Source organism: Hemicordylus capensis, chromosome 15 (assembly GCF_027244095.1).
Source record: "Hemicordylus capensis ecotype Gifberg chromosome 15, rHemCap1.1.pri, whole genome shotgun sequence".
NCBI lineage: Eukaryota > Metazoa > Chordata > Lepidosauria > Squamata > Cordylidae > Hemicordylus > Hemicordylus capensis.
In genome coordinates, this window is record NC_069671.1 from 8,733,582 (window position 1) to 8,759,127 (window position 25,546).

General features: G+C 49.1%; 1 protein-coding gene across 3 annotated transcripts in view; it reads right to left on the minus strand.

Annotated features, from left to right (window-relative positions):
• Window positions 1-6,825: 6,825 nt before the first annotated feature.
• Window positions 6,826-25,546, minus strand: part of ULK1 (unc-51 like autophagy activating kinase 1) — a 113,531-nt gene continuing 94,810 nt past the window's right edge. For all 3 annotated transcript variants that reach the window (XM_053280250.1, XM_053280249.1, XM_053280247.1), the window contains 12 exons: window positions 25,333-25,484; window positions 23,876-23,962; window positions 23,505-23,761; window positions 21,531-21,715; window positions 19,628-19,743; window positions 19,327-19,470; window positions 17,443-17,630; window positions 14,022-14,200; window positions 12,558-12,676; window positions 10,653-10,810; window positions 9,828-9,963; window positions 6,826-8,309 (listed from right to left, as the gene is read on the minus strand). In XM_053280250.1, the coding sequence (XP_053136225.1) occupies window positions 8,254-8,309; window positions 9,828-9,963; window positions 10,653-10,810; window positions 12,558-12,676; window positions 14,022-14,200; window positions 17,443-17,630; window positions 19,327-19,470; window positions 19,628-19,743; window positions 21,531-21,715; window positions 23,505-23,761; window positions 23,876-23,962; window positions 25,333-25,484 (1,777 nt within the window). In that variant the 3' untranslated portion in view covers window positions 6,826-8,253. The remainder of the gene's footprint in view (window positions 8,310-9,827; window positions 9,964-10,652; window positions 10,811-12,557; window positions 12,677-14,021; window positions 14,201-17,442; window positions 17,631-19,326; window positions 19,471-19,627; window positions 19,744-21,530; window positions 21,716-23,504; window positions 23,762-23,875; window positions 23,963-25,332; window positions 25,485-25,546) is intronic.

Here is a 25,546-nt window from a genome sequence, read left to right on the forward strand (position 1 = left end):
TAGGGCAGCTAAACTGAACCAACCAGGTCAATTTTTACGTCACTCTTTGCCTGCAAAAATGGGTGGGATTGATGTGTGTGAGAATCTGTAAGACGCAATTCAGACTCAGCCAAGACTAGGACTTTTCCCAGGTCACAAATACAGCCGTGAGCTACATAAGCCACCTGGGGATACATGGATCACTCCAAGAGAGATCTGCTACAATTGGCAAAACACCTACTATTTTGCTAATTTAAACTAAGGTCTCTCCCCATGTGCCTTCTCCGACTGGGAGCTTGGCACTCAGCAAAAGCCATAAATTGCGGTCCCTAGAATCGTGGATGATTTCTTCTGTGTCCATTTCTAGCCCTTCTTTCAAGTAGTCCAGCCATCCCTTCCTCCTCTCGCTCTTTTCCCTGCTAGCTTTCCTTCTCACATTAGTTCTGGTATTTGATATTTTATTCCTCAGAGGCAGGGTTTCTTAACCTTGGGCCCCCAGATGTTGTTGGACTACAACTCCCATCATCCTCAGCCGCCAAGGTCATGTCTGGGGGTGATGGGAGTTGTAGTCCAACAACATCTGGGGGCCCAAGGTTAAGAAACCCTGCCTCTGAGGATATGTCCACAATACTCCAGTTTACGTCTCTTGATTGTCTGGATGGTTGTTTATGTGTGTTTGCTTGTTTGAAGTACTTCATTTGTTTTGCTGGTCCACTTAAGGTGCTCTCTATTATTAGAGCTAACATTTGATTGGCCAAAGCTGTGCGGAAACAGCTCTGTTTTGATTCTATTGATTTATATCCCACTCTTCCTCCAACAACAACTTATATACCACTTTTTAACCAAAGTGTTCAAAGCGGTTTACATAGAGAAATAATTAATAAAGATGGATCCCTGTCCCCAAAGAGCTCACAATCTAAAAAGAAACATAGATTGACACCAGCAACAGCCACTGGAAGGATGTTGTGCTTGGGTTGGATAGTTACTCTCCCCCTGCTAAATAAAGAGAATCATCATGTTAAAAAGGTGCCTCTTGGCTTAGTTAGCAGGGCTTAGTTAGCAAGGAGCCCAGAGCAGGGCACATGGTTATGTTTATCCCCACAACAACACTGTGAGGCAGGTTAGGCTGAGGGAGAAGTGATTGGCCCAGTGTCACCCAGTGAGTTTCATGGCTAAATGGGGATTTGAACTCAGGTCTCCCTGGTCCTAGTCCAACATTCTAACATCTACACCAGCCCTGCACATTAGGCCCAGGGGCCAGATTTGGCCTACGGGGACATTTTTGATGGCCCAGGTAGCCAGCAGGAACCCCAGAATTTGGCATTTGTGTGGGGCTGGAAAGTTGCCCCGACTGAGCAAGGACAGGGCTTATTTTCTGTCCACTATCCTTGGTTAAAATTGTGGGTCCAGGGGGCGGGGGAGGGAAAGACACAACTAACTAGTAATTGCTTTAATATTTATCTTTATAATTAATTTGACTGCAATAATCAGTGCACTGAAAATTGACTCCCCCCCTACAATATATCTTCATGGTTGTTCTGCCCCCCGGGACATTTGAGTTGTGCACCCCTGCTCTACACCATGCTGGCTCCGTTAGGGATGAAGCCATACAAAGTAGGAAGACAGCAGTTGTTTAGGGTAACATTCTGACCCAAACAGCATGCCTTTATGGAACTAAAAAGGCCCCAGGCCTTGGATAGCTCTGAGCAGACCCCAAAAGGGAGCTGGGTATAGCAGCACAAGACAGATGTTGCTCTAGCAGCTGCCTGGAGCTGGGTATAGCAACACAAGAGAGATGTTGCTCTAGCAGCTGCCTGGAGCTGGGTATAGCAACACAAGAGAGATGTTGCTCTAGCAGCTGCCTGGAGCTGGTTGCTGGTTTTTACGGGTGCTGTGGAGGGACAGCAGATTAGCCCTTCTCCCATCTGCTCTGAGGAAGGTTCTGCTGTTTAAAGCAGCTCCAGCAGCAGTATGGGAGTTAGTTGTTATAAGTTGATCCCCCCTTTCATCTGTGAATTGTCACCGTCTGCTATTTCACATGTCACGGGACCTCATACTCTAATAATAATATTTTCCTCCTCACCTATCTTGAACCCAGAGAAGAGCTTCAGTTTTTAATTTTGCTGAGTATTAGTAGAGCATTGCAGAGTAGAAGCTTACTAGAGTATTGCAGAGTAAATGAATACAGCAGATGAAATAGTTGAGCCTTCCACAATCTGCAGTAATAGACAGAGACAGTCTTGGGCAAAGGTCTGAGAACAGGTGTGTTCCAAAAGTACGGTATTTACCTGAATCCAAGACTAAGATTTTTCAAGTCCTCTAATGTTAGAAATGGGGGGGGTGTGTCTTAAATTCAGGATCTTCTTCCTTTCGAATAAACAGGATAAACAATATTTAGCTCCTATTTTTTAAAGGAGGTTGTCTGAAATTCAGGGTCACTGGGGTAAATATGGTAAGCTTTCCCTCCGAATTGTTGGGAGGGCATGGCCACAGTCTTTGCGGAAGTACACAGGAACAACAATTAGAAATCAGTTTTATTTTCTTTAAGTTGGTGGTATACAATTTAAAGCAAAATAAAATAATCATCACAAGACACGAAATTTTTTAAAAAATGACGTTATTGAGCATAGCCATGTGAAGACCAACATACATGTTGTTAGGTTGAGGTTTCTTGAAATCTAGTTTAGACGCTACATACAAAACGCGGCAACAGTAACAAATCCATTAACAATAGTGAATAGACTATAGCCACATCCGCTTGGTTTCTTTTTTTCCTTTTTCTCCTTTAAAATTTTTTTTCTATTCCTTACTTTATAAAGCAATAAATACTAGCTTTCCACCAAAAGAAAAAAGAAAAAAAAAAGGAGAGAGGTTTGTTTCAGGTTACATGCAGTTAGATTGAAAAATAATATTAAAATCACCAACATGGTGGCACATGGATTCCTCTATTATTATTTATTTATTTATTTATTTTTAATCCAAGCACAGTGGCTAAATTTCAAGTATTGAGAAAAATATATATATTTATATATAGGTTGAAGATCTGTAAACCACATATTCTTTTTTGGAGCAATGTCTAGGTTGAATGCGGACAACTTTGATACATTCAAGTAACTACGTACAGCTGGAAGGTTAGTGCTAAGCTGGCAAAGGGATGTGGTCAGGTTCTGTAGCTTGCTTTCCTTTAAGGTGGGCGAAAGGTAGGGCTATTTGCTTACGAAGCAAACCTCAGAGCGGAGCAACCGGCTTAGCTAGCAGGGAGCCGGTGGTGTTTGAGAAGCCAAGGTTTTTTCATGAAGCTAAGGGCTGTATTTGCACAGACCTCCAGCAATGTAAACTAATGTAAAAGTTCACATTTTCTCCTCTACTGTGAACTACCCGCCTGTTCTCCTCCACCCCCGCCCACTCTGCACACACTTCCTACTGAACAAAACCCACGGCTAGCACTTATTTTCATTTCAAGGATTTCTATCCAGGAGACTCTGTTGTGATTAAAGGTTTCCCAGCAGCAAAGACATCACTAAAAAGTATTTGCACCGGAGTGGGAGCAGGGGGGTGATGCACGGTTGAGTCGATGCATTGGCTAGATTCATCTATGAAAAGGCGTTTGATTGCATAAAGTGGCACTCTCCAACTAACGGGACAGGTTCTCAAGGTGGGAAAATGCACTGTTTTTAGAGACTGCATGCATTGTAGCAGATATCATCTCCCGTTTGCCACCTGCAGTATTTATCACAACTTGCATGGATTTTTATTATTCCAAAAATATCTGCTGTCCAATTCATTGGAGCACCTTTGAAGAAGATTGACAGGCTTTCCAAAAAGATTGACCCTACAGATGAAATGTTGTCGCTGGAGAAGAGATACATTCATCCAGTGCTCCTTGCCATGTGGACTACTGAGCCACGGGAAAGCTTTGAGACAGAAACGGTAAGCCGGAGTGGCCAATCTGAGGCTCTCTCACTGCCTTTGGACTACAGCCCCCATCACCCCCCGCTGCAATGGGGGGTGATGGCAGTGTTCCCTCTAACAGAGATTCCCAGATGTTGCTGACTACAACTCCCAGAATCCTAAGCTGAAATGGCTTTTGCTTGGGGATTATGGGAGTTGTCGTCCAAAGCATCTGGGAATCCCTGTTAGAGGGAACACTGGATGATGGGAGTTGCAGTCCAACAGCATCGGGAAAGCCTCGGGTTGGCCATTCCTGCTGTCGTAACATCAGAACCGGCTGTCAATGTGACCAGAAGGCAAACTACCGCATCACAGTGTGAACACTCCCACCACAGCAGCATTTCCAGTGGTAGCTCCAGCAATAACCCGCTCGTGTGAACACAACCTTCCATTCCCCAGTGTCCAAGCACATATCCAAATATTACTTTTACAAGTCCAATAGACAACCGCTAGGGCACCGGAGGTACAGAATCTCTCTTCTTACACAGTTCAGGTACAGCTTGCTGTAGAAGCTGTGGACCAAAGTTGCAACAGAGCGGTGATATTCAAGAGCTGATGCAAACTATAAAGCCAGTCAAATGTGCTGGTCACACATATGGCGCTGTAAAACACCTTTTTGCATGTTTCTCTCCCGGATGCCCAGCCACCTATTGCCAGAAGCCATGAAAATGAATTCCGAGTCAATGAGATTTTTCCTTGCATATTTTTTTGAAGAAAAAATATTACAGTTATGCCAAACGAAAAGTGTTCAAGACCAAACCCACCTTGTGCAAATATTTGACCCACTCTCGGGGGGGAAAAACAACACCACCTAAGCCTGAACTCCAGGTTTTGTATACCAAAGTTCCTTTCTAGTCTAGCACTAACAAAATACTGCTGTGAATTGGATCCATTCTATAGATTAAAAAACCATGCACACGAGGAAAAAAACACACACCAAAAGAGGCAGCCCAAACACCCCACAACCATACCACAACACACGCACGCACATCGTGCGCCTCCTTTCTTTTTGGCGATATCATTTTAAAAATAGAAAAAAAGAGAGAACACACTGGAAAGGTAAAACAGACAGCTTAAAAAAAGGGTTTCTCTTCTTTTCTAAAAAAAATCCAAGAGCAACACACATAAAATAGGCGTCTCTAACTCGCAGACATGCACAGCGTCTTGATCATGTCCTTGAGTCTACAGAAAGTAACATTGGTAGATTTGTCATGAAGGGCTCTTCCTCCGCAGTGGACAGAGGGTATCCTTGAATGTGGGTTGCACTGCCCACTTGTTCCCATTGGACAGGACCGATGCAAATCAGACCATAGAACAGTTGACAGTAACGACATAATACAATGACAAAGAATATTTATGTACTGCTTTTCAACAAAAGTTCCCAAAGCGGTTTACAGAGATATAAAGAGGGAGAACACGCAACACATTTCCAGAAGCAGTTAATTACACACAGACAGCAGAAAGGAGGCCCTCCAGTGCAGCCAATAAGCCAATTTTGAGAAAAGAAATACCACACCCGTGATGCAAAGGTGGGTCGGATACCCCCCACAGACCGGAGAGAAAGAACCCTTTGCGGTAAGTCTACCAATGTTACTTTCTCTCCCAGTGTAGGGTATTCTTGAATGTGGGAGGTTCCTGAGCGGTCATCGCCAGGATGGACTTGGTTTATGGCTGCTCTAACTTCGGCCCTCCTGCAGACCCTGGTCTACAACTCCCATAATCCCTGGCTACTGACCACTGTGTCTGGGGATTATGGGAGTTGTAGTCCAAAAATAACGGGGGGGGGGCGCTAAGTTGAGCAGGCCTGGTTTATGCATACACCACAAAAGGTGGTGACCAGTTTTCCCTCTACCAGGGATCCCCAGATGTTGTTGACTACAACTCCCAGGATCCCCAGCTATCATGACTTTTGCTTGGGGATTATGGGAGTTGTAGTCAACAACATCTGGGAATCCCTGGTAGAGGGAACACTGGTGGTGACCAAAGGCTGCTTGCGACGACTGGAAGACGTAAACTTGTAGTGTTTAACAAAAGGAGAAATGGAGGACCACGTGTCTGCTCTGCATATGTCTGACAGAGGCGCATGGGCTGAAAAGGCTGCAGATGTTAATGCACCGCTGGTTGAATGAGCTGTGATCTTGGTAGGCGGCCTCAGAGATTGAGAGAGAGAGAGATTCTCACACGCTCCCTGCCTCTTTCTCAGTCCCTAGATTGAGATTCTCAGGACCTTCCAATAGAGAGGCAGCCAGATTGTAGATTGTGAGCCCTTTGGGGACAGGGATCAATCTTTTATTTGTTTTTACTGCTCTATGTAAACCGCTTTGCAAACTTTTGTTGAAGAGAATATATATATATATATATATATATATATATATATATATATATATATATATATATATATAAAAATTATTTATTTGTCGGTGTGGGAGTGCTCCATGATTAAGGGAGAAGTGAAATATTGGAAATCAAGTATTATTGTTATTTTTGGTAAACCCAAGAGGAAATGGGAAACAAAGCAGGCCAGAAAGAAGCTAAAAAGGAACAAGGAGAATAGAATCTAGCAGAAAATTAATTGGAGCTCTTCCAGAGGCCCTGTTCTTGGGAGCAAGACAAGACCAGAACAGCAGCAGCAGCAGCAGCAGCAGCAGCAGCAGCAGCAGCAGCAGCAGCAGCAGCAGCAGCAGTAGTTTTATTGCAGCCATAGGCTGAACAGCAAGACCAAAACTGGAAGGTGCCTGCCTGCTCCCAGGCTATCATGGGACTCAGTCCGATTTGCATTGGTCCTGTCCAATGAGAGCAGGTGGGCAGTGCAACCCACATTCAAGGATACCCTCCGTACACTGGGGGAGAAAAGACTGTCAATGCCACGTCCATTAAACAAAGAGAGAGAGAACATTAAACTGTAAAGCAAACAATTCTTGGTACGGAAAGTTGTCAAGCTAGCACTGCCTATTGCAGAGATAATGTGGACTGCACGATCGCCCTCACCCCGCCACACACAAGCATACAATACAGTACAGTTCAAACACAAATAACACACTATACCATTAGATCATATACATATTAATACATATCCACTCCATCGATATATATTAATATATATATATATATATACGAACACACATACACACTTGTAGTGCAATTTTTAAAAATGAAATTTTAAAAAACCCCAACAATCAAACAACCAACAACGTAGCCGCAAACGGGGTGAAAAGGCGAGGGGAACAGCATTCCTAGAAGTCACAACGTCCTCGGGTCATTGCAGGATGCAGTGCCAGAAGGCTCAAGTTCAAATTGTCCGTAAAGTGCTCCTTTGATTCACAAAGAGTGAGTGTGTGTGTGTGTGTGTGTGTGTGTGTTTCTGTTTTGATCCCTGCCCCCAGGATTGGGAGGAAGGATAATATTCTGGCCAACAGCTGAAAGCCCAAAATCTGCACAGATGTTTTCTCATACTGGAGATGTGTCAATGGGAGGAGAGTCATATCCATGCATCTATGAGCAACTCTCCTTTGGGTGAAGAATGGGGCAGGGAGGGAACCACACATACATTTTGGCTTCTCAAGACCAATGCAAAAGAGAGTCAACTTGCATCACTCCGTTTAGATGCAGACCCAGAACAACTGCCTCTTCAGCAACACTGACGTAGTGCACTTCCACACTTCCTGTCTGCCGCAAAATCGAGTTTCTTGACCGTGCAAGCCTTCTCTTAGGCAGGAAGTGATGACACGTGTGAGCAGCTGTGGACAAACACAGAATAGGAGGTACACTTCTCCAGAAAGGTCCTGGCCGATTAGCTCTCGGCAGACGTGGGGTCGAGGACGCAGCTGGCCCGGACTGTGAAGGACGTCCTTTCCAACCCTTTCCAACGAAGCTTCTTCGCTCCCAACGCAAGGGTGCTCAGTGTATCCACTGCCAGCAACGGACCACAGAGCTATAACGCCTCCAAGCCCTCGGCAGGGCAGGCTTCGCAGCGGCCGCCCAGTCCTCCGAAATGGGCATGAAAGATGCTCGATTCTTCACCTAGCTCTCTTCCAGCAAATGAAAGCCAGGGGCGAGGCAGCAGGGATAACACCCAGGTCTCCCGTGAGTCGTATTGCCTTCCTCTGGTCTGCCCCTGCAGCAAAGAGACTGCAAACTAGCCTTCGACTGTCCTTGGAGAGAGCGAGGGAGAGGGCCCCGCTCCAAACCTGGGGGAGCTCTCCTTGAATCATGCCAACGGGGAAAGAAGTCATCACCAGTGTTCAAATGGGGTTCGCCATCTTGGCAGCAGGTGTCTAGAAACGGACAGGGGTCACCTGCAAAGCGAGGGCAGCTGGCTCCTCGTCACGCACAGATCCCCGACAATAGGGCAGATAGTCTGCGTTCGATACACATTTTACCTGGAAAGAGAGAGGGTATGGTGAGTTTGGGGTCTTTTGCCATTCCGTCAGCACACCAACCCCAGCAACAGGCAAACCAATAAACGTAGGCAAGGAGTGAAATTAATATGCACAGCAAACTGAAATTCCATGGCTGAGCGCACTACAAGCTCGTAAAGTTGGCTCAAGCGACACATTTGGGTTTGCCAGCCATCAGGGATTAGTAGATTCTCTTAGTTCCATTCCTTTATTGGGTGCACACCTCGACACCTCATCCTCCTTTGTGGTGGTGATAACCACCATGCACACCCTCCCTTGAGCTTTGCTGGGCTGATAATGAGAAGGGGGAAGAAGCAGAAGAGAAAATGAGGGGAAGGCTGTAGACTACTGTTCTTTCTAGAGCATCTCCAGTAGTCTATTGCCTTTCCCTCATTTCCTCTTCAACCTCCTCTCCCTTCTCATTACCAGCACAGTGGCATGCAAGGGAGAAGGTGTGCATTGATTGACTGATTAAATGCCGTCAAGTCAGTGTCGATTCTTATCGAGAAGAAGAGGACGACTAGCAGCAAGGTGGATGGACTCAATTACGACAACAATGAATGCACCACTGAGATACTTTAAAGGCCAAGTTGAAGACAGATCATCCTGGAGAGAATCTATCTATGTTGGCTGCTAAGAGTCACTAAGGTGTGCATTGCTGGGTTGATAATGAGAAGGGAGAGGAGGCAGAATAGAAAATGAGGGAAGACCTGTAGCTACTCGACTCTCTAGAGCAGGCCTGCTCAACTTGGGCCCCCCATCTGTTTTTGGACTACAGCTCCCTTAATCCCCAGCAACAGTGGCCAATAGCCAGGGATTCTGGCAGTTGTAGGCCAACATCTGCAAAAGAGCCAAAGTTGAACAGGCCTGCTCTAGAGTGTCTCCAGCAGTTTACTGCCTTTCCCTCATTTGCTCTCCAACCTCTCTCCCTCCTTATTACCAGCACAGTGGCATGCAAGGGAGGTGTGCATTGCTGGGCTGATAATGAGAAGGGAGAGGAGGCAGAATAGAAAATGAGAGAAGACCTGTAGCTACTGGGCTCTCCAGAGCATCTCCAGCAGTCTACTGCCTTTCCATTATTTCCTCTTCAACCTCCTCTCCCTTCTCATTACCAGCACAGTGGCATGCAAGGGAGGAGGTAAGAGGGAGGGTGGTCACTGCAATGAAGACGACAAAGTAGCAAGAGGAGAGGACAGTCTCACAGCAGCACAGCCACCACTCCGCAACGAGCTGCTTTGATGGCAGGTGGCAGAAGAGGGTGGGAGCAGTTTGCTGCCCAGCCAGCATCCCAATAATCTGCCACTTGAGGTGGCCGTCTCAGCTCGCCTCATTAAAAGGGCCTTCAGCTCATTTGCAGCTCCCCCCACCACCAATGCCACGGTACTCCTGGATAAATCACTGCAAGAAAGCTGCCTGACAGACCTCGCTGGGGAAGCCAACCCACCACTCCCCATAACTGGGGTGCTGCCACAAGTTGTCCAAGCAATGGCTGAGCCTTACATTTGTTAATGTTCTCAATGTCCCCTTGTTCGGTGATGATGTTCAACAGGCCCTCCATCAGCAGCAGTGCCTTGTGGTACCTTTGGGCGCAGTCCTCTCGGTGGTGGAACATCTCGTCCAGGGCAGCAGCTTGAACCTAAAGAAGGGAGACCTGGGGCGGTTATTCCAGCACGGGACGGCGCTCGGACAACTCTGACCCCTGGATGCCTACAGAGGCAAGGACCTGATTGGCCCCCCTCCCTGTCAGGCAAGAAAGCTTCAATTTTGACAGCTTCAGTTCCTCTTAACAAGGAATTGGTGTCTCTGACCACCCCCTCCACCAGCTCTGGAATTCGGCGGGAGGCACCTTTCCGTGTCAATTAATAGGTGCTTACCTCCGGAACCGCTGCACCTGAAAGCTTTTCCTGGCGGCGGATCAGCACATGCGTGGAGGCCATTTGCTAGCAAGCATGAATTGTCCCTTTTGCTAAGCAGGGGCCATCCTAGTTTGCATTTGGATGGGAGACTTGCGAGCACTGGAAGAGATTCCCCTCAGGGGATGGGGCCAATCTGGGAAGAGCATCTACATGGTTCCAAGTTCCCTCCCTGGCAGCATCTCCAAGATAGGGTTGAGAGAGACTCCTGCCTGCCACCTTGGAGAGGCCGCTGCCAGTCTGTGAAGACAATACTGAGCTAGATGGACCAAGGGTCTGACTCAGTAGAAGGCAGCTGGATATGCCGCAAGCCGTTGGCACGTTAGGGTGGTAGGATTGAATGCTTCAGGCGGTGGCTTAGCAAGTCTGACCACACACACTATATAGCAGCAATGAAGAGCATCGTCCCTACCATTTGCACCGCGTAGCTGAAGATGAGCTTCTCGGCCGTGATGCTGTTGATACGGTCCATGAGCTTCTGCTTATCCAGGAACCAGCGCTGCAGCCTCATGTTCAAGCAGTGGCAGGAAGACACGCTGGATTTATACAGGTCATTGAGTTTCCTCACCACTAGAAAAAGGAGGAGGGGGGGGGAAACCAAACCTCTGAGTAAGGGGGCCTCAACTTTTTGCCCTTGATCAGTTCCCGACGACATGTTTTCAAGGGCACTCTTGACGGGGTTGAGATGCCCAGCCCAAATATTGGAGATGGGGGCCGTAGCTCAGTGGAAGAGCCTCGGCTTTGCATGCAGAAGGTCCCAGGTTCAATTCCTGACAGCTCCAGGAGTTTTTTCACACAGGGCTTTTAGCTCACATCTCCAGAATGGAGAGGGTGCGTTCATATACCGGCCAGATTTACCCCAAAGTCTCTGCAAGCTATTGGGGAACAGTTCACCCACGATTCAGGTTTTTCATTGCATGTTAGAGGGTAGATGGATTTATTTCCGGGGTAGGGGGGAAATCCACTTTTTGCATCGTGGTTGTTTTTTGGGGTGGGGGGGGCAACTTCAAATTCACAGTCATGCCCCGCGGTAATTTCACCGTAAAGGCTGCTGTCTGAAAATGCTCCAGGCAGGGCTGGGAAAGACTCCTGCCTGGAACCCTGGAAAATCACTGCCAGTCAGGGTAGACAAGACTAAGCTAGATGGTCCGGTGGTCTGACTCAGTATAAGGCAGCTTCCAAAATCCAGATTGTCGACTGACTTTCATGACAGTCTTGGGAGGAGAGCTGGTCTTGTGGAAGCAAGCATGAATTGTCCCCTCTGCTAAGCAGGGTCTGCCCTGGTTTGCATTGAAATGGGAGGCAAGCACTGGAAGATGTTCTCCTTAGGGGCTGGGGTCGATTTGGGAAGAGCACCTGCCTGCTAGCACGCAGAAGGTTCCAAATTCCCTCCTGGCATCTCCAAGAAAGGGCTGAGAGAGACTCCTGCCTGCAACATTGGGGAAGCCACTGCCAGTCTGGGTAGACAATACTGAGCTAGATGGACCAATGGTTGGACTCAGTAAATGGCAGCTTCCTATGTTCCTGAGTAACCTGGCTCAGCCTGTAACAGGAAATGGACTGCCTAATATCCGACTGCATGCGACAGGAAGTTGGGGATATACAAACACAAGGATCAAACTTGTTTTCCTGGCCATCATGTTCCTTTCCTCCAAGCAACCCTTGCCAGGAAAGGAACGAGTCAGCCTGCTGAGTAACTGCCTATTATTTAACAACACAGGCACAACCTGCAATTACCACGCTGCGCCCAGATCAATCATCACAAAGCTCTTGCATGCCGCTTAGTGTGGAAGCCTTCCACGCAATTTGTTTTTCTAGACAGGCCTTTGGAATTTGTGCAGAGGCCTGGAGTGGCATCCAGAGTTTGAAGCCAACCAGACATCGAGCCAGAGCTGGTCTTGTGGCAGCAAGCATGGATTTCCCCCTTGGCTAAACAGGGTCTGCTCTGGTTTGTATCTGCATGGGAGATTACATGTGTGAGCGCTGTAAGATATTCCCCTTAGGGGATGGGGCCGCATCCTGGGAAGAGCATCTGCATGAAGGTTCCAAACTCCCTCCCTGGCTTATGCAAGACAGGAGATCAGAGCGATTCCAGCCTGCAACTTTGGAGAAGCTCCTGCCAGTCTGTGTAGACAATCCTGAGCTAGTTGGACCAAGCGTCTGACTCAGTATAAGGCAGCTTCCTATGTTCCAAAGAGCACGGCCCCTAATAGGAGAGAAAAGTCGTCTGCCCAAGACCGCTCGATCCAACCAACTCGGAAACCTTTGGGACAGCAGAAACACAAACGCCCCCTTTGCTTGGGCCAAAAACTCTTACCTTGCTTGACTGTGGAGGAGAGACACAGCTTGCCTGCCCGGATCTGGTCAATGGCCATCTGTAAGCCCGAGGACAGTAGCTCAGCGACCTTCAGATACAGCACCAGTTGTTCGGCATAGCTGCAAAGGAAGCAAAGAGCTGGAGAGCTGGTCTGGTGGCAGGAATTGCCCCCCTTGCTAAGCAGGGTCTGCCCTGGTTGGCATATGAATGGGAGACTACATGTGTGAGCACTGGAAGATCTTCCCCTCCGGGGATGGGTCCGCTCAGGAAAGAGCACCTGCAGGCTTGCATGCAGAAGTTCCCAAGTTCCTTCCCTGGCATCTCCAAGATTATGGGCTGGGAGAGGTTCCTGCCTGCAATCTTGGAGAAGCCACTGCCAGTGCAGACAATACTGAGCTGGATAGACCAATGGTCTGACTCGCTCAGAGGCAACTTCCTATGTTCCTATGAGTGGTGCTGGGATGCTCAAGGGGCAGAAGCCGAAACTGGGAGCCAGCCACCAACTTTGGCCAGAGGGAGGGACCATATCCCCGAAGAAGCTTCATTTCTGCTTCCAGAGAGGATCAGTGTTCCCTCTAAGAGGGATTCCCAGATGTTGTGGACTACAACTCCCAGAATCCCCAAGCAAAAGCCACTGCAGCTGGGAGTGCTGGGAGTTGTAGCCAACAACATCTGGGAATCCCTCCTCTACAATTAGTCTCAGAGCCCCAATTTCTAAACACACATGGCTTACGACGAATACACAGTTAAAGGCAAAATTCTAAATCAGCAATTCAGCGTATGAAGAAGCTCTCGTGGGGTTAGAGTCCCTTTCAACTCTAGCATTCAATGGCCTGGTTCACACAACCATTCACAATCGAGGTTTAATGGGGGTTAGGAAGTCCATCTAGCTCAGTGCTGTCTACGCCAGGGATTCTCAACATTGGGTCTCCAGATCCTATTGGACTTCAACTCCCATAATCCCCAGCCCCAGTGGCCTTTGGTTGGGGGTTATGGGAGTTGAAGTCCAATAACATCTGGGGACCCAACGTTGAGAATCCCTGGTCTACACTGACTGGCAGCGGCTCTCCAAGGTTTCAGGCAGGAGTCCCCCCCAGCTCTATCTGGTGATGCTGCCAGGGATTGAACCTGGGACCTTCTGCGTGCAATCAGATGTTCTACTACGGAGTTAAAGCTCCATTATCTTACAGCAGACAGTGCTTGCATGTACTGTAGTCACCCATCCAAATGCAAACCAAGGCAGACCATGCTTAGCAAAGGGGACCCTTTATGCCTGCTGTTGCAACCAACATTAGCAGGATTATGTGAACCCACGCCAATGTGGGAATTTCAGATTCAACTGGGGCCAGAAACCACCCTGGCAAGCAGTCACACAATCATACTAATGTCAGTAAACCACATTAAACCCAGATTCGAACGGCTGTGCGGATAGCCTATGATTCTATACCCTAATTGCAATTTTACCTCCATTCTTTGCTGAGCAGGCTGATCTGGTCGGCCACGACGCTCTCCTGTAGCTGGTACTCGGAGGCCACTGAGCTGTTCATTTCAGTGGTGCTTCCTCGGACGGCCGCAATCTCCATCACGTAGTGGACGAAGGCCAGGGTGAACCGTAAGCTGCGCAGGATGTCCGTGTGCTCTTGCTGTGACAACGAACAGACAAGGGGGTTTCACTGGAGGCCAGCATTACCTTGCGGCAATCAAACGGTTGCTCATCCACACGAGGCGACGTTTCGCCAAGGGCTGCAACTTTTAAGCAGTGGGCTAGTTCACACCCTAAATCTAATCCCGGATTACCAGGCTGCCTACACTGCCCAACCAGGACTGCTTCTGGCATGCAGTCACATGAAAAGAACAACTACGGTTAAAGTCAGTAACATGACTTTAGAATAACTATGGTTCAACTAACCATGGTTCCAGCTAACCATGGTTAGTTGAACCATGGTTATTCTAAAGGTTAAAACCAGCATTCCCACGGACAAGACAAATGTGGGGAATTAGTTCTCAAGAGAAGGGTGCATTCCTTTGTTTCTGAGAGATCCAGAGTTAAACCCACAATGGCACATTGCTTCCCGATTCAAAGTTAAACTGGGTTTCATTTAAACATGCCGAAATGGCAAATTGATCTCTCGCTGGCAATCACCCAGCTCTATAGCAGCCGCCGAGAGATTATGAATCAAGATGAAACAGTGACCCAGTTCTCTTCCGCTGCACCCTGCCTCCTCTCCCTGCCTCGCTCGACTCGTACTGCAAACAAATATGTACTGGCCTACGTATCGACTCTGCTTTCGTCTAGCTGAAAGCATTGCTTTTTGCCAAGACTTTTCTCATCCAATTCCCATTTCAAAGGGTGTGGGTGGAAAGGTGGCCCCCTTCCAACTCAGCAGCGAGAAGAATCAGCACCATATTCTTTTTTCGAAAACTGGGTTGGAATCCCATCTCCCCCAGCATGAACTGTAACAGGGATTCCCAGTTTGGCTTGACTTCAACTCCCATCATCCCCAGCCACTACAGCAGGGGATGATGGGAGTTGTAGTCAGCCAAACAGGGGATCCCTGTAACAGGGATTCCCAGATGTTGCTGACTACAACTCCCAACATCCCCCCAGCCAAAGGCCACTGCAGTGGAGGATGATGGGAGTTGTAGTCAACACTGCAGGGGGATGATGGGAGTTGTAGTCAACAATTTTGAGCCGCCCCGAGACTTTGGTTTGGGGCGGTATATAAATGAATCAAATAAATAAATAAATATCAACGCTGCAGGGGGGATGATGGGAGTTGCAGTCAACAACGCTGCGGGGGGTGATGGGAGTTGCAGTCAACAACGGTGCAGGGGGGGTGATGGGAGTTGCAGTCAACAACGGTGCAGGGGGGATGATGGGAGTTGCAGTCAACAACTCCGGGGAATCCCTGTTGCAGGGGAGCATGGGTTTCATTTCTGCCCCTCTCGTTTGCAAGTGCCTTGCCAGTGAACTCATCTGCCTATCCAGGAGATAGCAACATGAAACACAGAGTATCTTGCGGGCCGGGATGTCTGGTTATATTCAAACATGCAGGCAGCTCTTGAGATAACGCCAAAGAGCTGCTCAGAGTCCTGCCTTCCCAATTCAAGAGCATAACAGCCCTCTCACTGGGGGAACCAGCCACTGGGATGAAAACATCTGGATTCCCAGATGTTGCTGACTACAACTCCCAACATCCCCCTAGCCAAAGGCCACTGCAGTGGAGGAGGATGGGAGTTGCAGTCAACACTGCAGTGGGATGATGGGAGTTGTAGTCAACAATCCTCTCTTTCAGAGAGAAGAGTTCCCAGCCAAATATTCCGCGCCACTCAAGTTTCCGGTACTCGCGAAGAGCTTTCTGATGGCACTGGCCCTTGTTAGCAAGCATGTCGCTGCTTCAGCATCCATTACTTGTAAATGTTTAATCATACATGTTAATGTTTTCACTTAACGGAGATTGTTTTAATCGGTTTTATGCATTTTAGCGGTTTGAGATTTTTTAAATCTTTGTTATATTTTTAACTTTGTTCACCGCCCAGAGATGTCTCTATCAGGTGGTAGAGAAACATGACAGACAGACAAACTTCACAGCCTTATGTGCTTCTCTGCACAGGGGCCCTGAGAAATCGCATCCTGCTATTCCTCCAAAACTAACTAAGGCAGACACACACCTGGAAATATATGCAATCGCAGTATGCAATGCAAAAACAAAAGTTAAATGAAGGGCTCAACTGTGGCCCTCAAGCTGTGCTGGGACAGAACTCCCATAATCCCCGACCACTGGCTACTGTGGCAGGGGATGATGGGATTTGTAGTCCAAGAATAGATCAAGGGCCACAGCTGTGCAGTCCTGGGCTAGATAAGCCTATGAAACAGGGTCATCAACAGCTGTTGAGACCCTGAGTGAGTCTGGATTTCGACTGAAGTCCTGAGTTCAAATACCTAATCCGTCATCAAGCTCATTTGCTGGCTTCGGGCATGCCATTCTTCAACCCAGCCTACCTCACAGGGTTGCTAGGAGGATCAAAAAGGCCCCAACCTTGGAGCAAGGATGGGATGTCAACATGGTTGAGAGCTATTAGTGAATTACATAGCAGCGACCATATTGCAGAACCTAGAACCGTCTTTGGGGAAGCAGTTGGAAACTACAACTATCGGAGGAAAGGGATACAATCACTGGTTGCTGTGGGGATGGGAGGCACTGTTCCCTCGAACAGGGATTCCCAGATGTTGTTCACTACAACTCCCAGCATCCCCTGCTGCAGTGGCCTTTGGCTAGGGATTCTGGGAGTTGTAGTCGAAGGCAATATGTTATGTACGGTACTGTGCCCCACACTGTTTCCTGAGATTTCACCAGACAACATCCACACATTCTCATTTCCCTCACTATCATGAGGACCAGCTACTTGTTTTTCTTTTAATAAAAGCCGAGAGGCTAAGAACAGCAAATTCTGCACCATCAAAGCCAATCCTTGCACGACAGTTCCGGAAATGCATGGGGTTCATGCATGAGGAGAGGAGAGCTGGTCTTGTGGGAGGAAGCATGACTGAGTTAAGCAGGGTCCGCCCTGCTTAACTATTTGAATGGGAGACCACATGTGAGCACGGTAAGATATTCCCCTTAGGGGATGGAGCCGCTCTGCAAAGAGCGGAGGGTTCCAAGTTCCCTCCCTGGCAGCATCTCCAAGATAGGGCTGAGAGAGACTCCTGCCTGCAGCCTTGGAGAAGCCGCTGCCAGTCTGTGCAGACAATTCTGCGCAAGACAGACCAATGGTCTGACTCGGTATATGGCAGCTTCCTTGTGTTATCAGCCGGCAACCTAGCAGCGCTTCAGCCTTCTGATGTTTTGATTTTGGCTTGAAAGACAGGCGGGACGCAACTCACCTCCATGAGTGTCTCCTCCGGGAGCTCAGGTGCCTCAAAAGTCACTGCTCCTTCCAGGCTGGCTGGGATAGGATCGCCAAACGCGTATCGGAGACCCGGTGGGGCTTCCAGCAGTTCCCCGCCGGCCCCCATGATGAAATGCCGCCCACTGAACGATCCTCCGGAACTTATGGAGCTAGACGAACCCACTAAGAGGCCAAAATAAAAGATGGAAAGAGTTACTTAGAAACAGTTTTTGGGTTTTTTTTAGGGGGGACCTTATATGGTTAGGGCAAAAACCTACAACCCTCTTCCCTTTTTGCATAATCCACACACACGCATTATAAAAGGTTCCAATTGAATGGTAAGATTTTAACCCAGTTACTTTGACTAAACTCTATACCCAAAAGGAAGCACATCTGTCTCCGGGTACCCATGTCCCCATCCTGTATTCAGCTGGGATGAAAGGAGCATCATCCAAGCAGGGGCTCTCCCATTCCACGAGAATGCACGCATGGAGCTCTTCCAGATATTGGCTAACATCCTAAATTCCTCGACAGTACTTCTTCAGAATTACTTTAAAAGGCCTCCTTTAATTTCAAAAGGACTGCCCAATTTCGTCTGGATGTAGACGCTGAAATTAATGGCCTCAGTAGCTGAATAAGAGCTCTCCCTTGTACTGCAGCAGGGATATTGTAGCTGTTTCCTGCTCTGATCCTTTCCTTCAAGTTTCCTTCCAGGACTAAAATTCTAAGATGCTCTCAGAGCTCTATACGGGTGCACCAAAACGGAGTAGAGCTTTGGGGCCAAATCTCCCGAGTTGTCTTAGATCTTGAAGTTCTCATTTCAAAAGGTTGACGTCTCTATATGGCCCAAACTAGAGCCACTGGTTTCAGAGTTGTAGTATGCCAGATTGTGGTATGCTCTGTTTCAGCGGCAGCAGCAGCAACAAATTTTTGTAGACTGCTTTCCCACAAACGTCTCCAAAGTGGCTTACATAGAGAAATGATAAATGAGATGGCTCAGGGGCTCACAATCTAAAAAGAAACCTAAGATAGACACCAGCAACAGTCACCGGAGGTACTGTGCAGGGGGTGGAGAGGACCAGTTACTCTCCCCCTGATAAATAAAGAGATCAAGGGCAGTGAGCCCACGTGGGGGGGGGGCGCTCTCTCTCTCTGTATATGTGTGTCTTTGTGTGTGTGTGTGTGTGTGTGTGTGTGTACGTATGTAGGGGTTGTATTTGATTCTCTGCTTCTGAGAAGATTGAACTAGATGAGTTGGTCTGCCTCAGGAGATGACCCTTGGACATTCTGGAGCCAGCTCGGTATATAGTGACTAGAATGTTGGACTAGGACTGGGGAGACCTCAGTTCAGGGGCAGAGCCACCACTGGGCGAACGGGTTCAAAGAACCCGGACCGCCACCAATCGGGCTGTGAGCGTGGCCCCAGACACGCCCCCTGCGTCTGATGTGGGGGTGTTACTTTGGTCCCCAAGAGACCACGCCCCCTGCATCTGACGTCAGACTCGGGGGCGTGGCTAGCCGGGCCCTGCGTCTGACTTCAGGCGTGGGGGGTGGGGCCAGGGGGCCACGGCGGCAGCTGCACACGGGCCACCGCCAGCCTCACTCCGCTACCCACTTCAGTGCAAATCCCTGTTTAGCTGTGAAACTCACTGGGTGACTTATCTCACAGCTTAACCTACCTCACAGGGTGGTTGTGAGAACCGGCATAACCAAGTACACCGCTCTGGGCTCTTTGGAGGAAGTGTGGGATGTAAAAAAACCCCAAAACATAAAAATAAAGCAATTGCCCTACATGATATGGCAAAACAAGATTTCAGCTATCAAAGCTATCAGTTTCCTTTCAGGGAGTGCCATCGGGATAGTAGGAGCGGTGTGTTACCTGAAAACATTCGGCTCCGGGTGGTCTGTGGTGGCGTCGTCCCACTGGGAGGGGACCCAACAGTAAAGATCACTGGAGATGGGCTTGCTGAACCCCGATCTCGAGCCCCAGTGTGTAGGTTTCCTCCACAGGCAGCAGCAGGAGCTATGGGGCGGGGGGGAAGCAAAAGAAGATCCCCAAATTAAGATCAATGAGGTGTTGCGAGAGAGAGAGAGAGAGAGAGAGAGAGAGAGAGGATCAGAAAGACAAGGAACAGAAATACGGGTGGCGAGAATAGCCAAGGCGTTGTGGCCTTCAGTACCTGTGATCTCCATCGGCTTCTCATTGTTCAGGCTGTCGCTGCTGCCAGCTTCCGCGATCTGGGCCCCAAAAGCGGCCTTGAGGAGGAGATCTGTGAGACGGCCTGTGCTGAGCGACCTGTCAGAAAACAAAACCTCTGTGAGCTCCAGAGGCTTGCTGGAGCAACATCTCTCCCACTTCCCCTGGGAGCTGTCCAGTGTCTGGAACCCGCGCTGCAATTTTTCCCTTCATCCAGAACCCGTCCTAGCTGGAACCCTGATCCAGCCAAATGACCCTGTCAGGAATAGGATATAGGTATTTTCTCACAAGAGGTTTGAGCCTCTCCCTCATTATTCACATGCATGAGTTAGCAACACTAACGTAGAGCAGAAGAGAGCCATCTGAGTGAGCACACAGCCTAGGGAGAATCAAATCACAAGCACCTGCCACCTTACATAGCATTTGCTTTACAGGCAGACATCCAGCCAAGAAAACTATGGGACAAAAATAAGCGGCCGTAGCCAAATCCTTGCCTAGGGCTGCAGGAGCTGCCAGTCTGTGAAGACAATACTGAGCTTGATAGACCAATGGTCTGACTCGGTATATTCCTATGAGCACAGAAGCAGCTTCTCTTAGGTTGAGAGCAACATCAACCAGCATCCTCAGGGGGAGGAGAGCTGGTCTTGTGGTAGTGAGCATGCATTATCTCCTTTGCTAAGCAGGTCTGCCTTGGTTTGCATCTGGAACATAGGAAGCTGCCATATACTGAGTCAGACCATCGGTCTCTCTAGCTCAGTATTGTCTACCCAGACTGGCAGCAGCTTCTCCAAGGTTGCAGGCAGGAATCTCTCTCCGCCCTATCTGGGAGATGCTGCCAGGGAGGGAACTTGGAATCTTCTGCTCTTCCCAGAGCAGCTTCATCCCCTAAGGGGAAGATCTTACAGTGCTCACATTTCTAGTCTCCCTTACATATGCAACCAGGGCAGACCCTGCTTAGCTAAAGGGACAAGTCATGTTTGCTACCACAAGACCAGCTGTCCCTCCCTGGATGGAAGACTACATATGAGTGTAGGAAGATACTCCTCTTAGAGGATGGGGCTGTAGCTCAGAGGTAGAGCATCTGCTTTGCATGCAGAAGGTCTCAGGTTCACTCCCTGGCAGCATCTTCACGTAGGGCTGGGAGAGACTCCTGCCTGAAACCCTGGAGACCTGCTGCCAGCTTGTGGCAGGGGATGATGAGAGTTGTAGTTCAGCAACATCTGGACTACCACAGGCTGGGAACCTGTAAGATATTCCCCTTAGGGGATGGAGCTGCTCTTGGGAGAGCTTCTGCATGCTTGCATTGAGAAGGTTCCAAGTTTCCTCCCTGGTGTCTCCAAGATAGGGCTGAGATTCCTGCCTCTGCAACCTTGGAGAAGCCGCTGCCAGTCTGTGAAGACAATACTGAGCTAGACGGACCAAGCGTCTGACTCGGTATATGGCAGTTGCCTATGCTCAAGTACCCATCGTACATTCCGATCTCAGAACAGGGTCCCTCAATTCTTGCTCCAAATATTTCCCAGGGGTGGCGGGGAGGGTGAAGAATGCATCGTTCAAACTTCTAAACCAAAACGAAACTCCACTGAACGTCAGTCCCCATTCTGCCATTTCAAAATTGCCTTTGGTTGATCAAGGCCCTGGGCTTATCAGATGTTGAAGTGACTCTCCCGGACTTAAGGTAAGCATCAAGCATAGCAAAAGGGATTACAATTATCACACCAGATTAGATCTGGGCACCAGGCCAAGCCTTCTGAGTTGGCCAACCCAGGATGTTATCAGAGGAAATGTTGGAGGAGGAAGAGGAGGAGGAGGAAGGAGAAAGCAATTCGGGAACCACTCCACTCCTGGCTTCGGATCCAACACCTTCTTTCTAGTCAATCTCTTACCTGCCTTTGGCTTCATCCATCGGCCTCAAAGCAAGGCCTGCCTGCTGGCAGGGAAAGTGGCCCATCTCTTTCAGGTCCGGCAGGGTCTTGTTCCTTGTTGGGGTTATCATGACCCCCTGGTGGGCCAGGAGGGCAAGCAGATTTTGGGAGCTTGGGGTTTTGTTGAACTCAAAAGGGGACATCGCCTATATAAAGACACACACAAAAGAGAGTCAGATTACATGGATTATACATGGATTTGCAGGTAAACCCTAGCAAACATTTCACTAGAAATCAGGTTGTCCTTACCGCTGATGTTATAAATGGCCTGTTCACGTCACGAGTGGGTGAAGATCAGCGGTCTCTGTAACCGAGCGGTGACTACAACTCCCATCACCCCCATCATTCATGGCTTTTGGCTGGGGATGATGGGAGTTGTAGTCAACAATGTCTGGGAATCCCTGTTACAGGGAACACTGGCGGGGATTTGAAGCTGGAGTTCAGCCATGAGGGACACACTGAACCTCCAACCCTTGAAGTTTACACTTCAGGGACCTTCAGCGGTCTCCCTCTTGACCCGGTTTCTCAGACCTGTCGTGAAACCCCAGCATGGCTCTGAGGAAAAGCAGGGCACAGATGTCATAAACAAGCTAGGGTGGTTGAGCTCGTCCTGGTGCAGCTCAAAAGCTAACTAATTTGGGACCTGCGAAAGGACAGGGAAGCCAGTTGATGCATCGCTGAAGTTAGTGCCAATATGGAGGATACAGAGTCTGACACGTGAATATGAAGGGGGCATCCTGAGAGTGTGCCCATCAGGACATCCTTCGTGGAGGTCTTCATGTTGCCTGGACATATCCCTTTATCGTGTGTGTGTGGGGTGGTGGGGGCGGTGGCTGTTCATCTGAATGGGCTCCCCCCAGATACTTGCTTTAAAAATCTGGAGGGTATACGGAGAAGCCCTTCAGACGAACAGCCTTCTCATGCGGTCAATGGAGCGCACACTCAGCATGCCCCCTTCACAATCGCATGTGCCAAGATCTGTGTTGATAGAGAGAAGGAGCACGCATGAATAGTCCCCTTTGCTAAGCAGGGGTCACCTTGGTTTGCATTTTGGATGGGCAACTACATGTGCATGCCATAAGATATTCCCCTTAGGGGATGGGACCACAGCTCAGCGGTCGGGCACCACGCAGAAGGTCCCAGCTTCCCTCCCTCCCTGGCATCCACAGGTGAGGCTGTCCAAGACTCCTGCTTGAGAATGAACTGAGCTGGGGGATGATGGGATTTGTAGTTCGGCAAACAGCTGGGAGTACCACAGGTTGGGAACCTTTGGCACAGACAAGAAGGAGCTAGATGGACCCATCGTCCGACTTGGTATGGGAGGAGAGCTGGTTTTGTGGTAGCATGTATGAATTGTCCCCTCTGCTAAGCAGGGTACACCCTGGTTTGCATTTGAATGGGAGACTACATGTGTGAGCACTGTAAGATATTCCCCTTCGGGGATGGAGCTGCTCTGGGAAGAGCATCTAGGTTCCAAGTTCCCTCTCTGACATTTCCAAGATAAGGCTGAGAGAGATTCCTGCCTGTAACCTTGGAGAAGCCACTGCCAGTCTGGGTAGACAGGACAGAGCTAGATGGACCAATGGTCTGACTCAGTAGAAGGCAGCCTCTTGTGTGACTATACTGGCCCTTAAGCAGATTTGAATCTGATCAGCTCTGGGTGGGAGGCCATTAGGCACCCCAATGTAAGGGCAGGATAAAATATGAGCTTATTCAAAGGAACAAAAGGTAACTTATCCACATGAAGTGGTTTGGATCCATGTGGGATTTCAAACCTGGCAACGATTTCAAAGAAGGAAAATGTCCTGGAAGGCTGACCCTCCCGTTTTAAAACAAAGTAAGTTCATTGCTTTTATGTAATGAAAGCCTCCCCCGAGACAATCTCCTAGATCAAGGCGTCACAAGAGCACAGATCAGACCCTCTACGGTTGCTACCTTTGTCGGAGAGCCCATAATGGTCGGCAGGGGGCTCCTCTGCATACATTCGGAGAGCTTTGGCGAAGACCTCAGAGGGCGGCAGGAAGGCTGCAGGCCATGGGTCTGGACAGGCGGGCTGTGGCCAAAATGGGCGGCCAGTGGATCCGAGTACTGCTTGGTAATCTTCTGCCGGCAGGAATGCAGATCGGACAAGTTGGGTGCGCTGTGGAGGCGGGAGCCCATCCCACGGGGGGAAGAGCTGGGCACTGAGACACCTGGAGGAAAAAGCCAAGTAGGATGCCTATGTCTCTGGGTACCCATGTCTCCAGGTACCCAAGCAAGAACTCAAGGAATGAGAATGTTATCAAGATAACTCAGCGACGACATACCAGGCATGGGTACCCGGGTCCTCATCTCGGCTCCTAGAGGAGGAGAAGGGATAACAGTCTGGTCGGGCTGCTCTGGAATTGTCCCAACTAGAAAGCAAGACACACAAAAAATGCAGACCATCAGTGGTAGTTTCAGGGCCTCAAAGGGCCCTGTTGGGAACAGAGGCAGGGAAGGCACCTCCAAATTGGGCTCACATCTATCTTCATCCCAGGAATGGTGATTGCACAGGAAGGGGGTGGAATCAATTGGGATCTTGACTTCTCACCCTGTCCAGATTGCTGGACAATGAGGACTAAGAGGTTTTACACACTGATTCTTAACAAAACGTTCTCCAAGTGGTTTACCTAGAAAAAGTATACGGTGCTTTTCTGTCTCCAGAGGGCTCACAGCCTAAAACGGAACCCGAGGGGGACACCTGCAACGGCCCTGGGGAAGGACGTAATGCCCGGCAGAAAGGGATGGCCTTATCCAACCCCAAGCCACCCAATGGTGCAGTGGGGAAGTAACTTGCCTAGGGAGCAAGAGGTTGCCGATTCAAATCCCCACTGATATGTTTCTCAGACTATGAGAAATACCAGCAGCAATATAGGAAAGATGCTGAAAGGCATCATCTCACACTGCACGGGAGGAGGCAATGGGAAACCCCTCCTGTATTCTACCAAAGACAACCACAGGGCTCTGCGGTCACCGGGAGTCGACAGCGACTTGACGGCACACTTTACTTTATCCATCCCCAGCACTGCATCCTTCCAGTGGCTATTGCTGGTGTCTATCTTGTGTTTCTTTTTTAGACCGCGGGGCCTTTGGGGACAGGGAGCCATTTTATTTATTTATAGCCATGTAAACTGCTTGGGGAGTTTTTGTTGAAAAGTGGTGTCTAAATATTCGCCAAATAAATAGTTACGGATAGGGCCAGTGACTCTCCCTCTGCTAAATATCAGAAAGCTGTCACTTTAAAAGTTGCCTCTTGGCCCAGTTAGCGGAGATAAGTTATTCTCCTCCCTAGCAAGCATTTCAATATGGAAGGGAGGGGCTTATCCAGTAATCTTTTCCTCCTGCTCCTCCTCCGGGTCTTGCCTCATCCATTGGACTCCTCTCCAGGAATTCCAAACCTTTCGCGTTTGCTTCCTGGAGGGTAGGCTTGCAAGAGCATGAAGGACCCTTGCAAGAAGCCACCCGAGTTCACAAGATCTCATTGGACCTCCCCTTCCGACACCCCTGCACAACCTCCATGCCAATTCCTCCACCCTCCATCGCCAATTCATCTAGCAGCTTTCCAGCTCTACTGGGCATCCCTGCCGGAAGCAGCTAATGCCAGACCGCTTGTATCCTGCCCCTCTGGCTGGGCTGGACGCCGATATGCTGGGCTTTCTCAGCTGCTGAGTGAATGCCCGGATGCTGCCGTCTGTGCAGTGGTTCTTTCTTAGAGCCAGGTCAGGCTGGCTGGCCGGATTACCTTGTGGGGACGGTGTGTAAGGCTTAGCACCACCAAAGGAGAATCTTCTGGAGGTGGGGATGGCGCCATGCTCGCCCGCAAAGGGCGGGGAGGGGCTGCCCTTGGCAAAACCAAGCGGGCTCGTGCTGCTGGACCGCCGAACTGCGCCAGACCTGGTGGGAAAGAGAGACACTTGGTTATTCCCCGGAGAGCAGCAGGAACTCAAGTCAAGCTG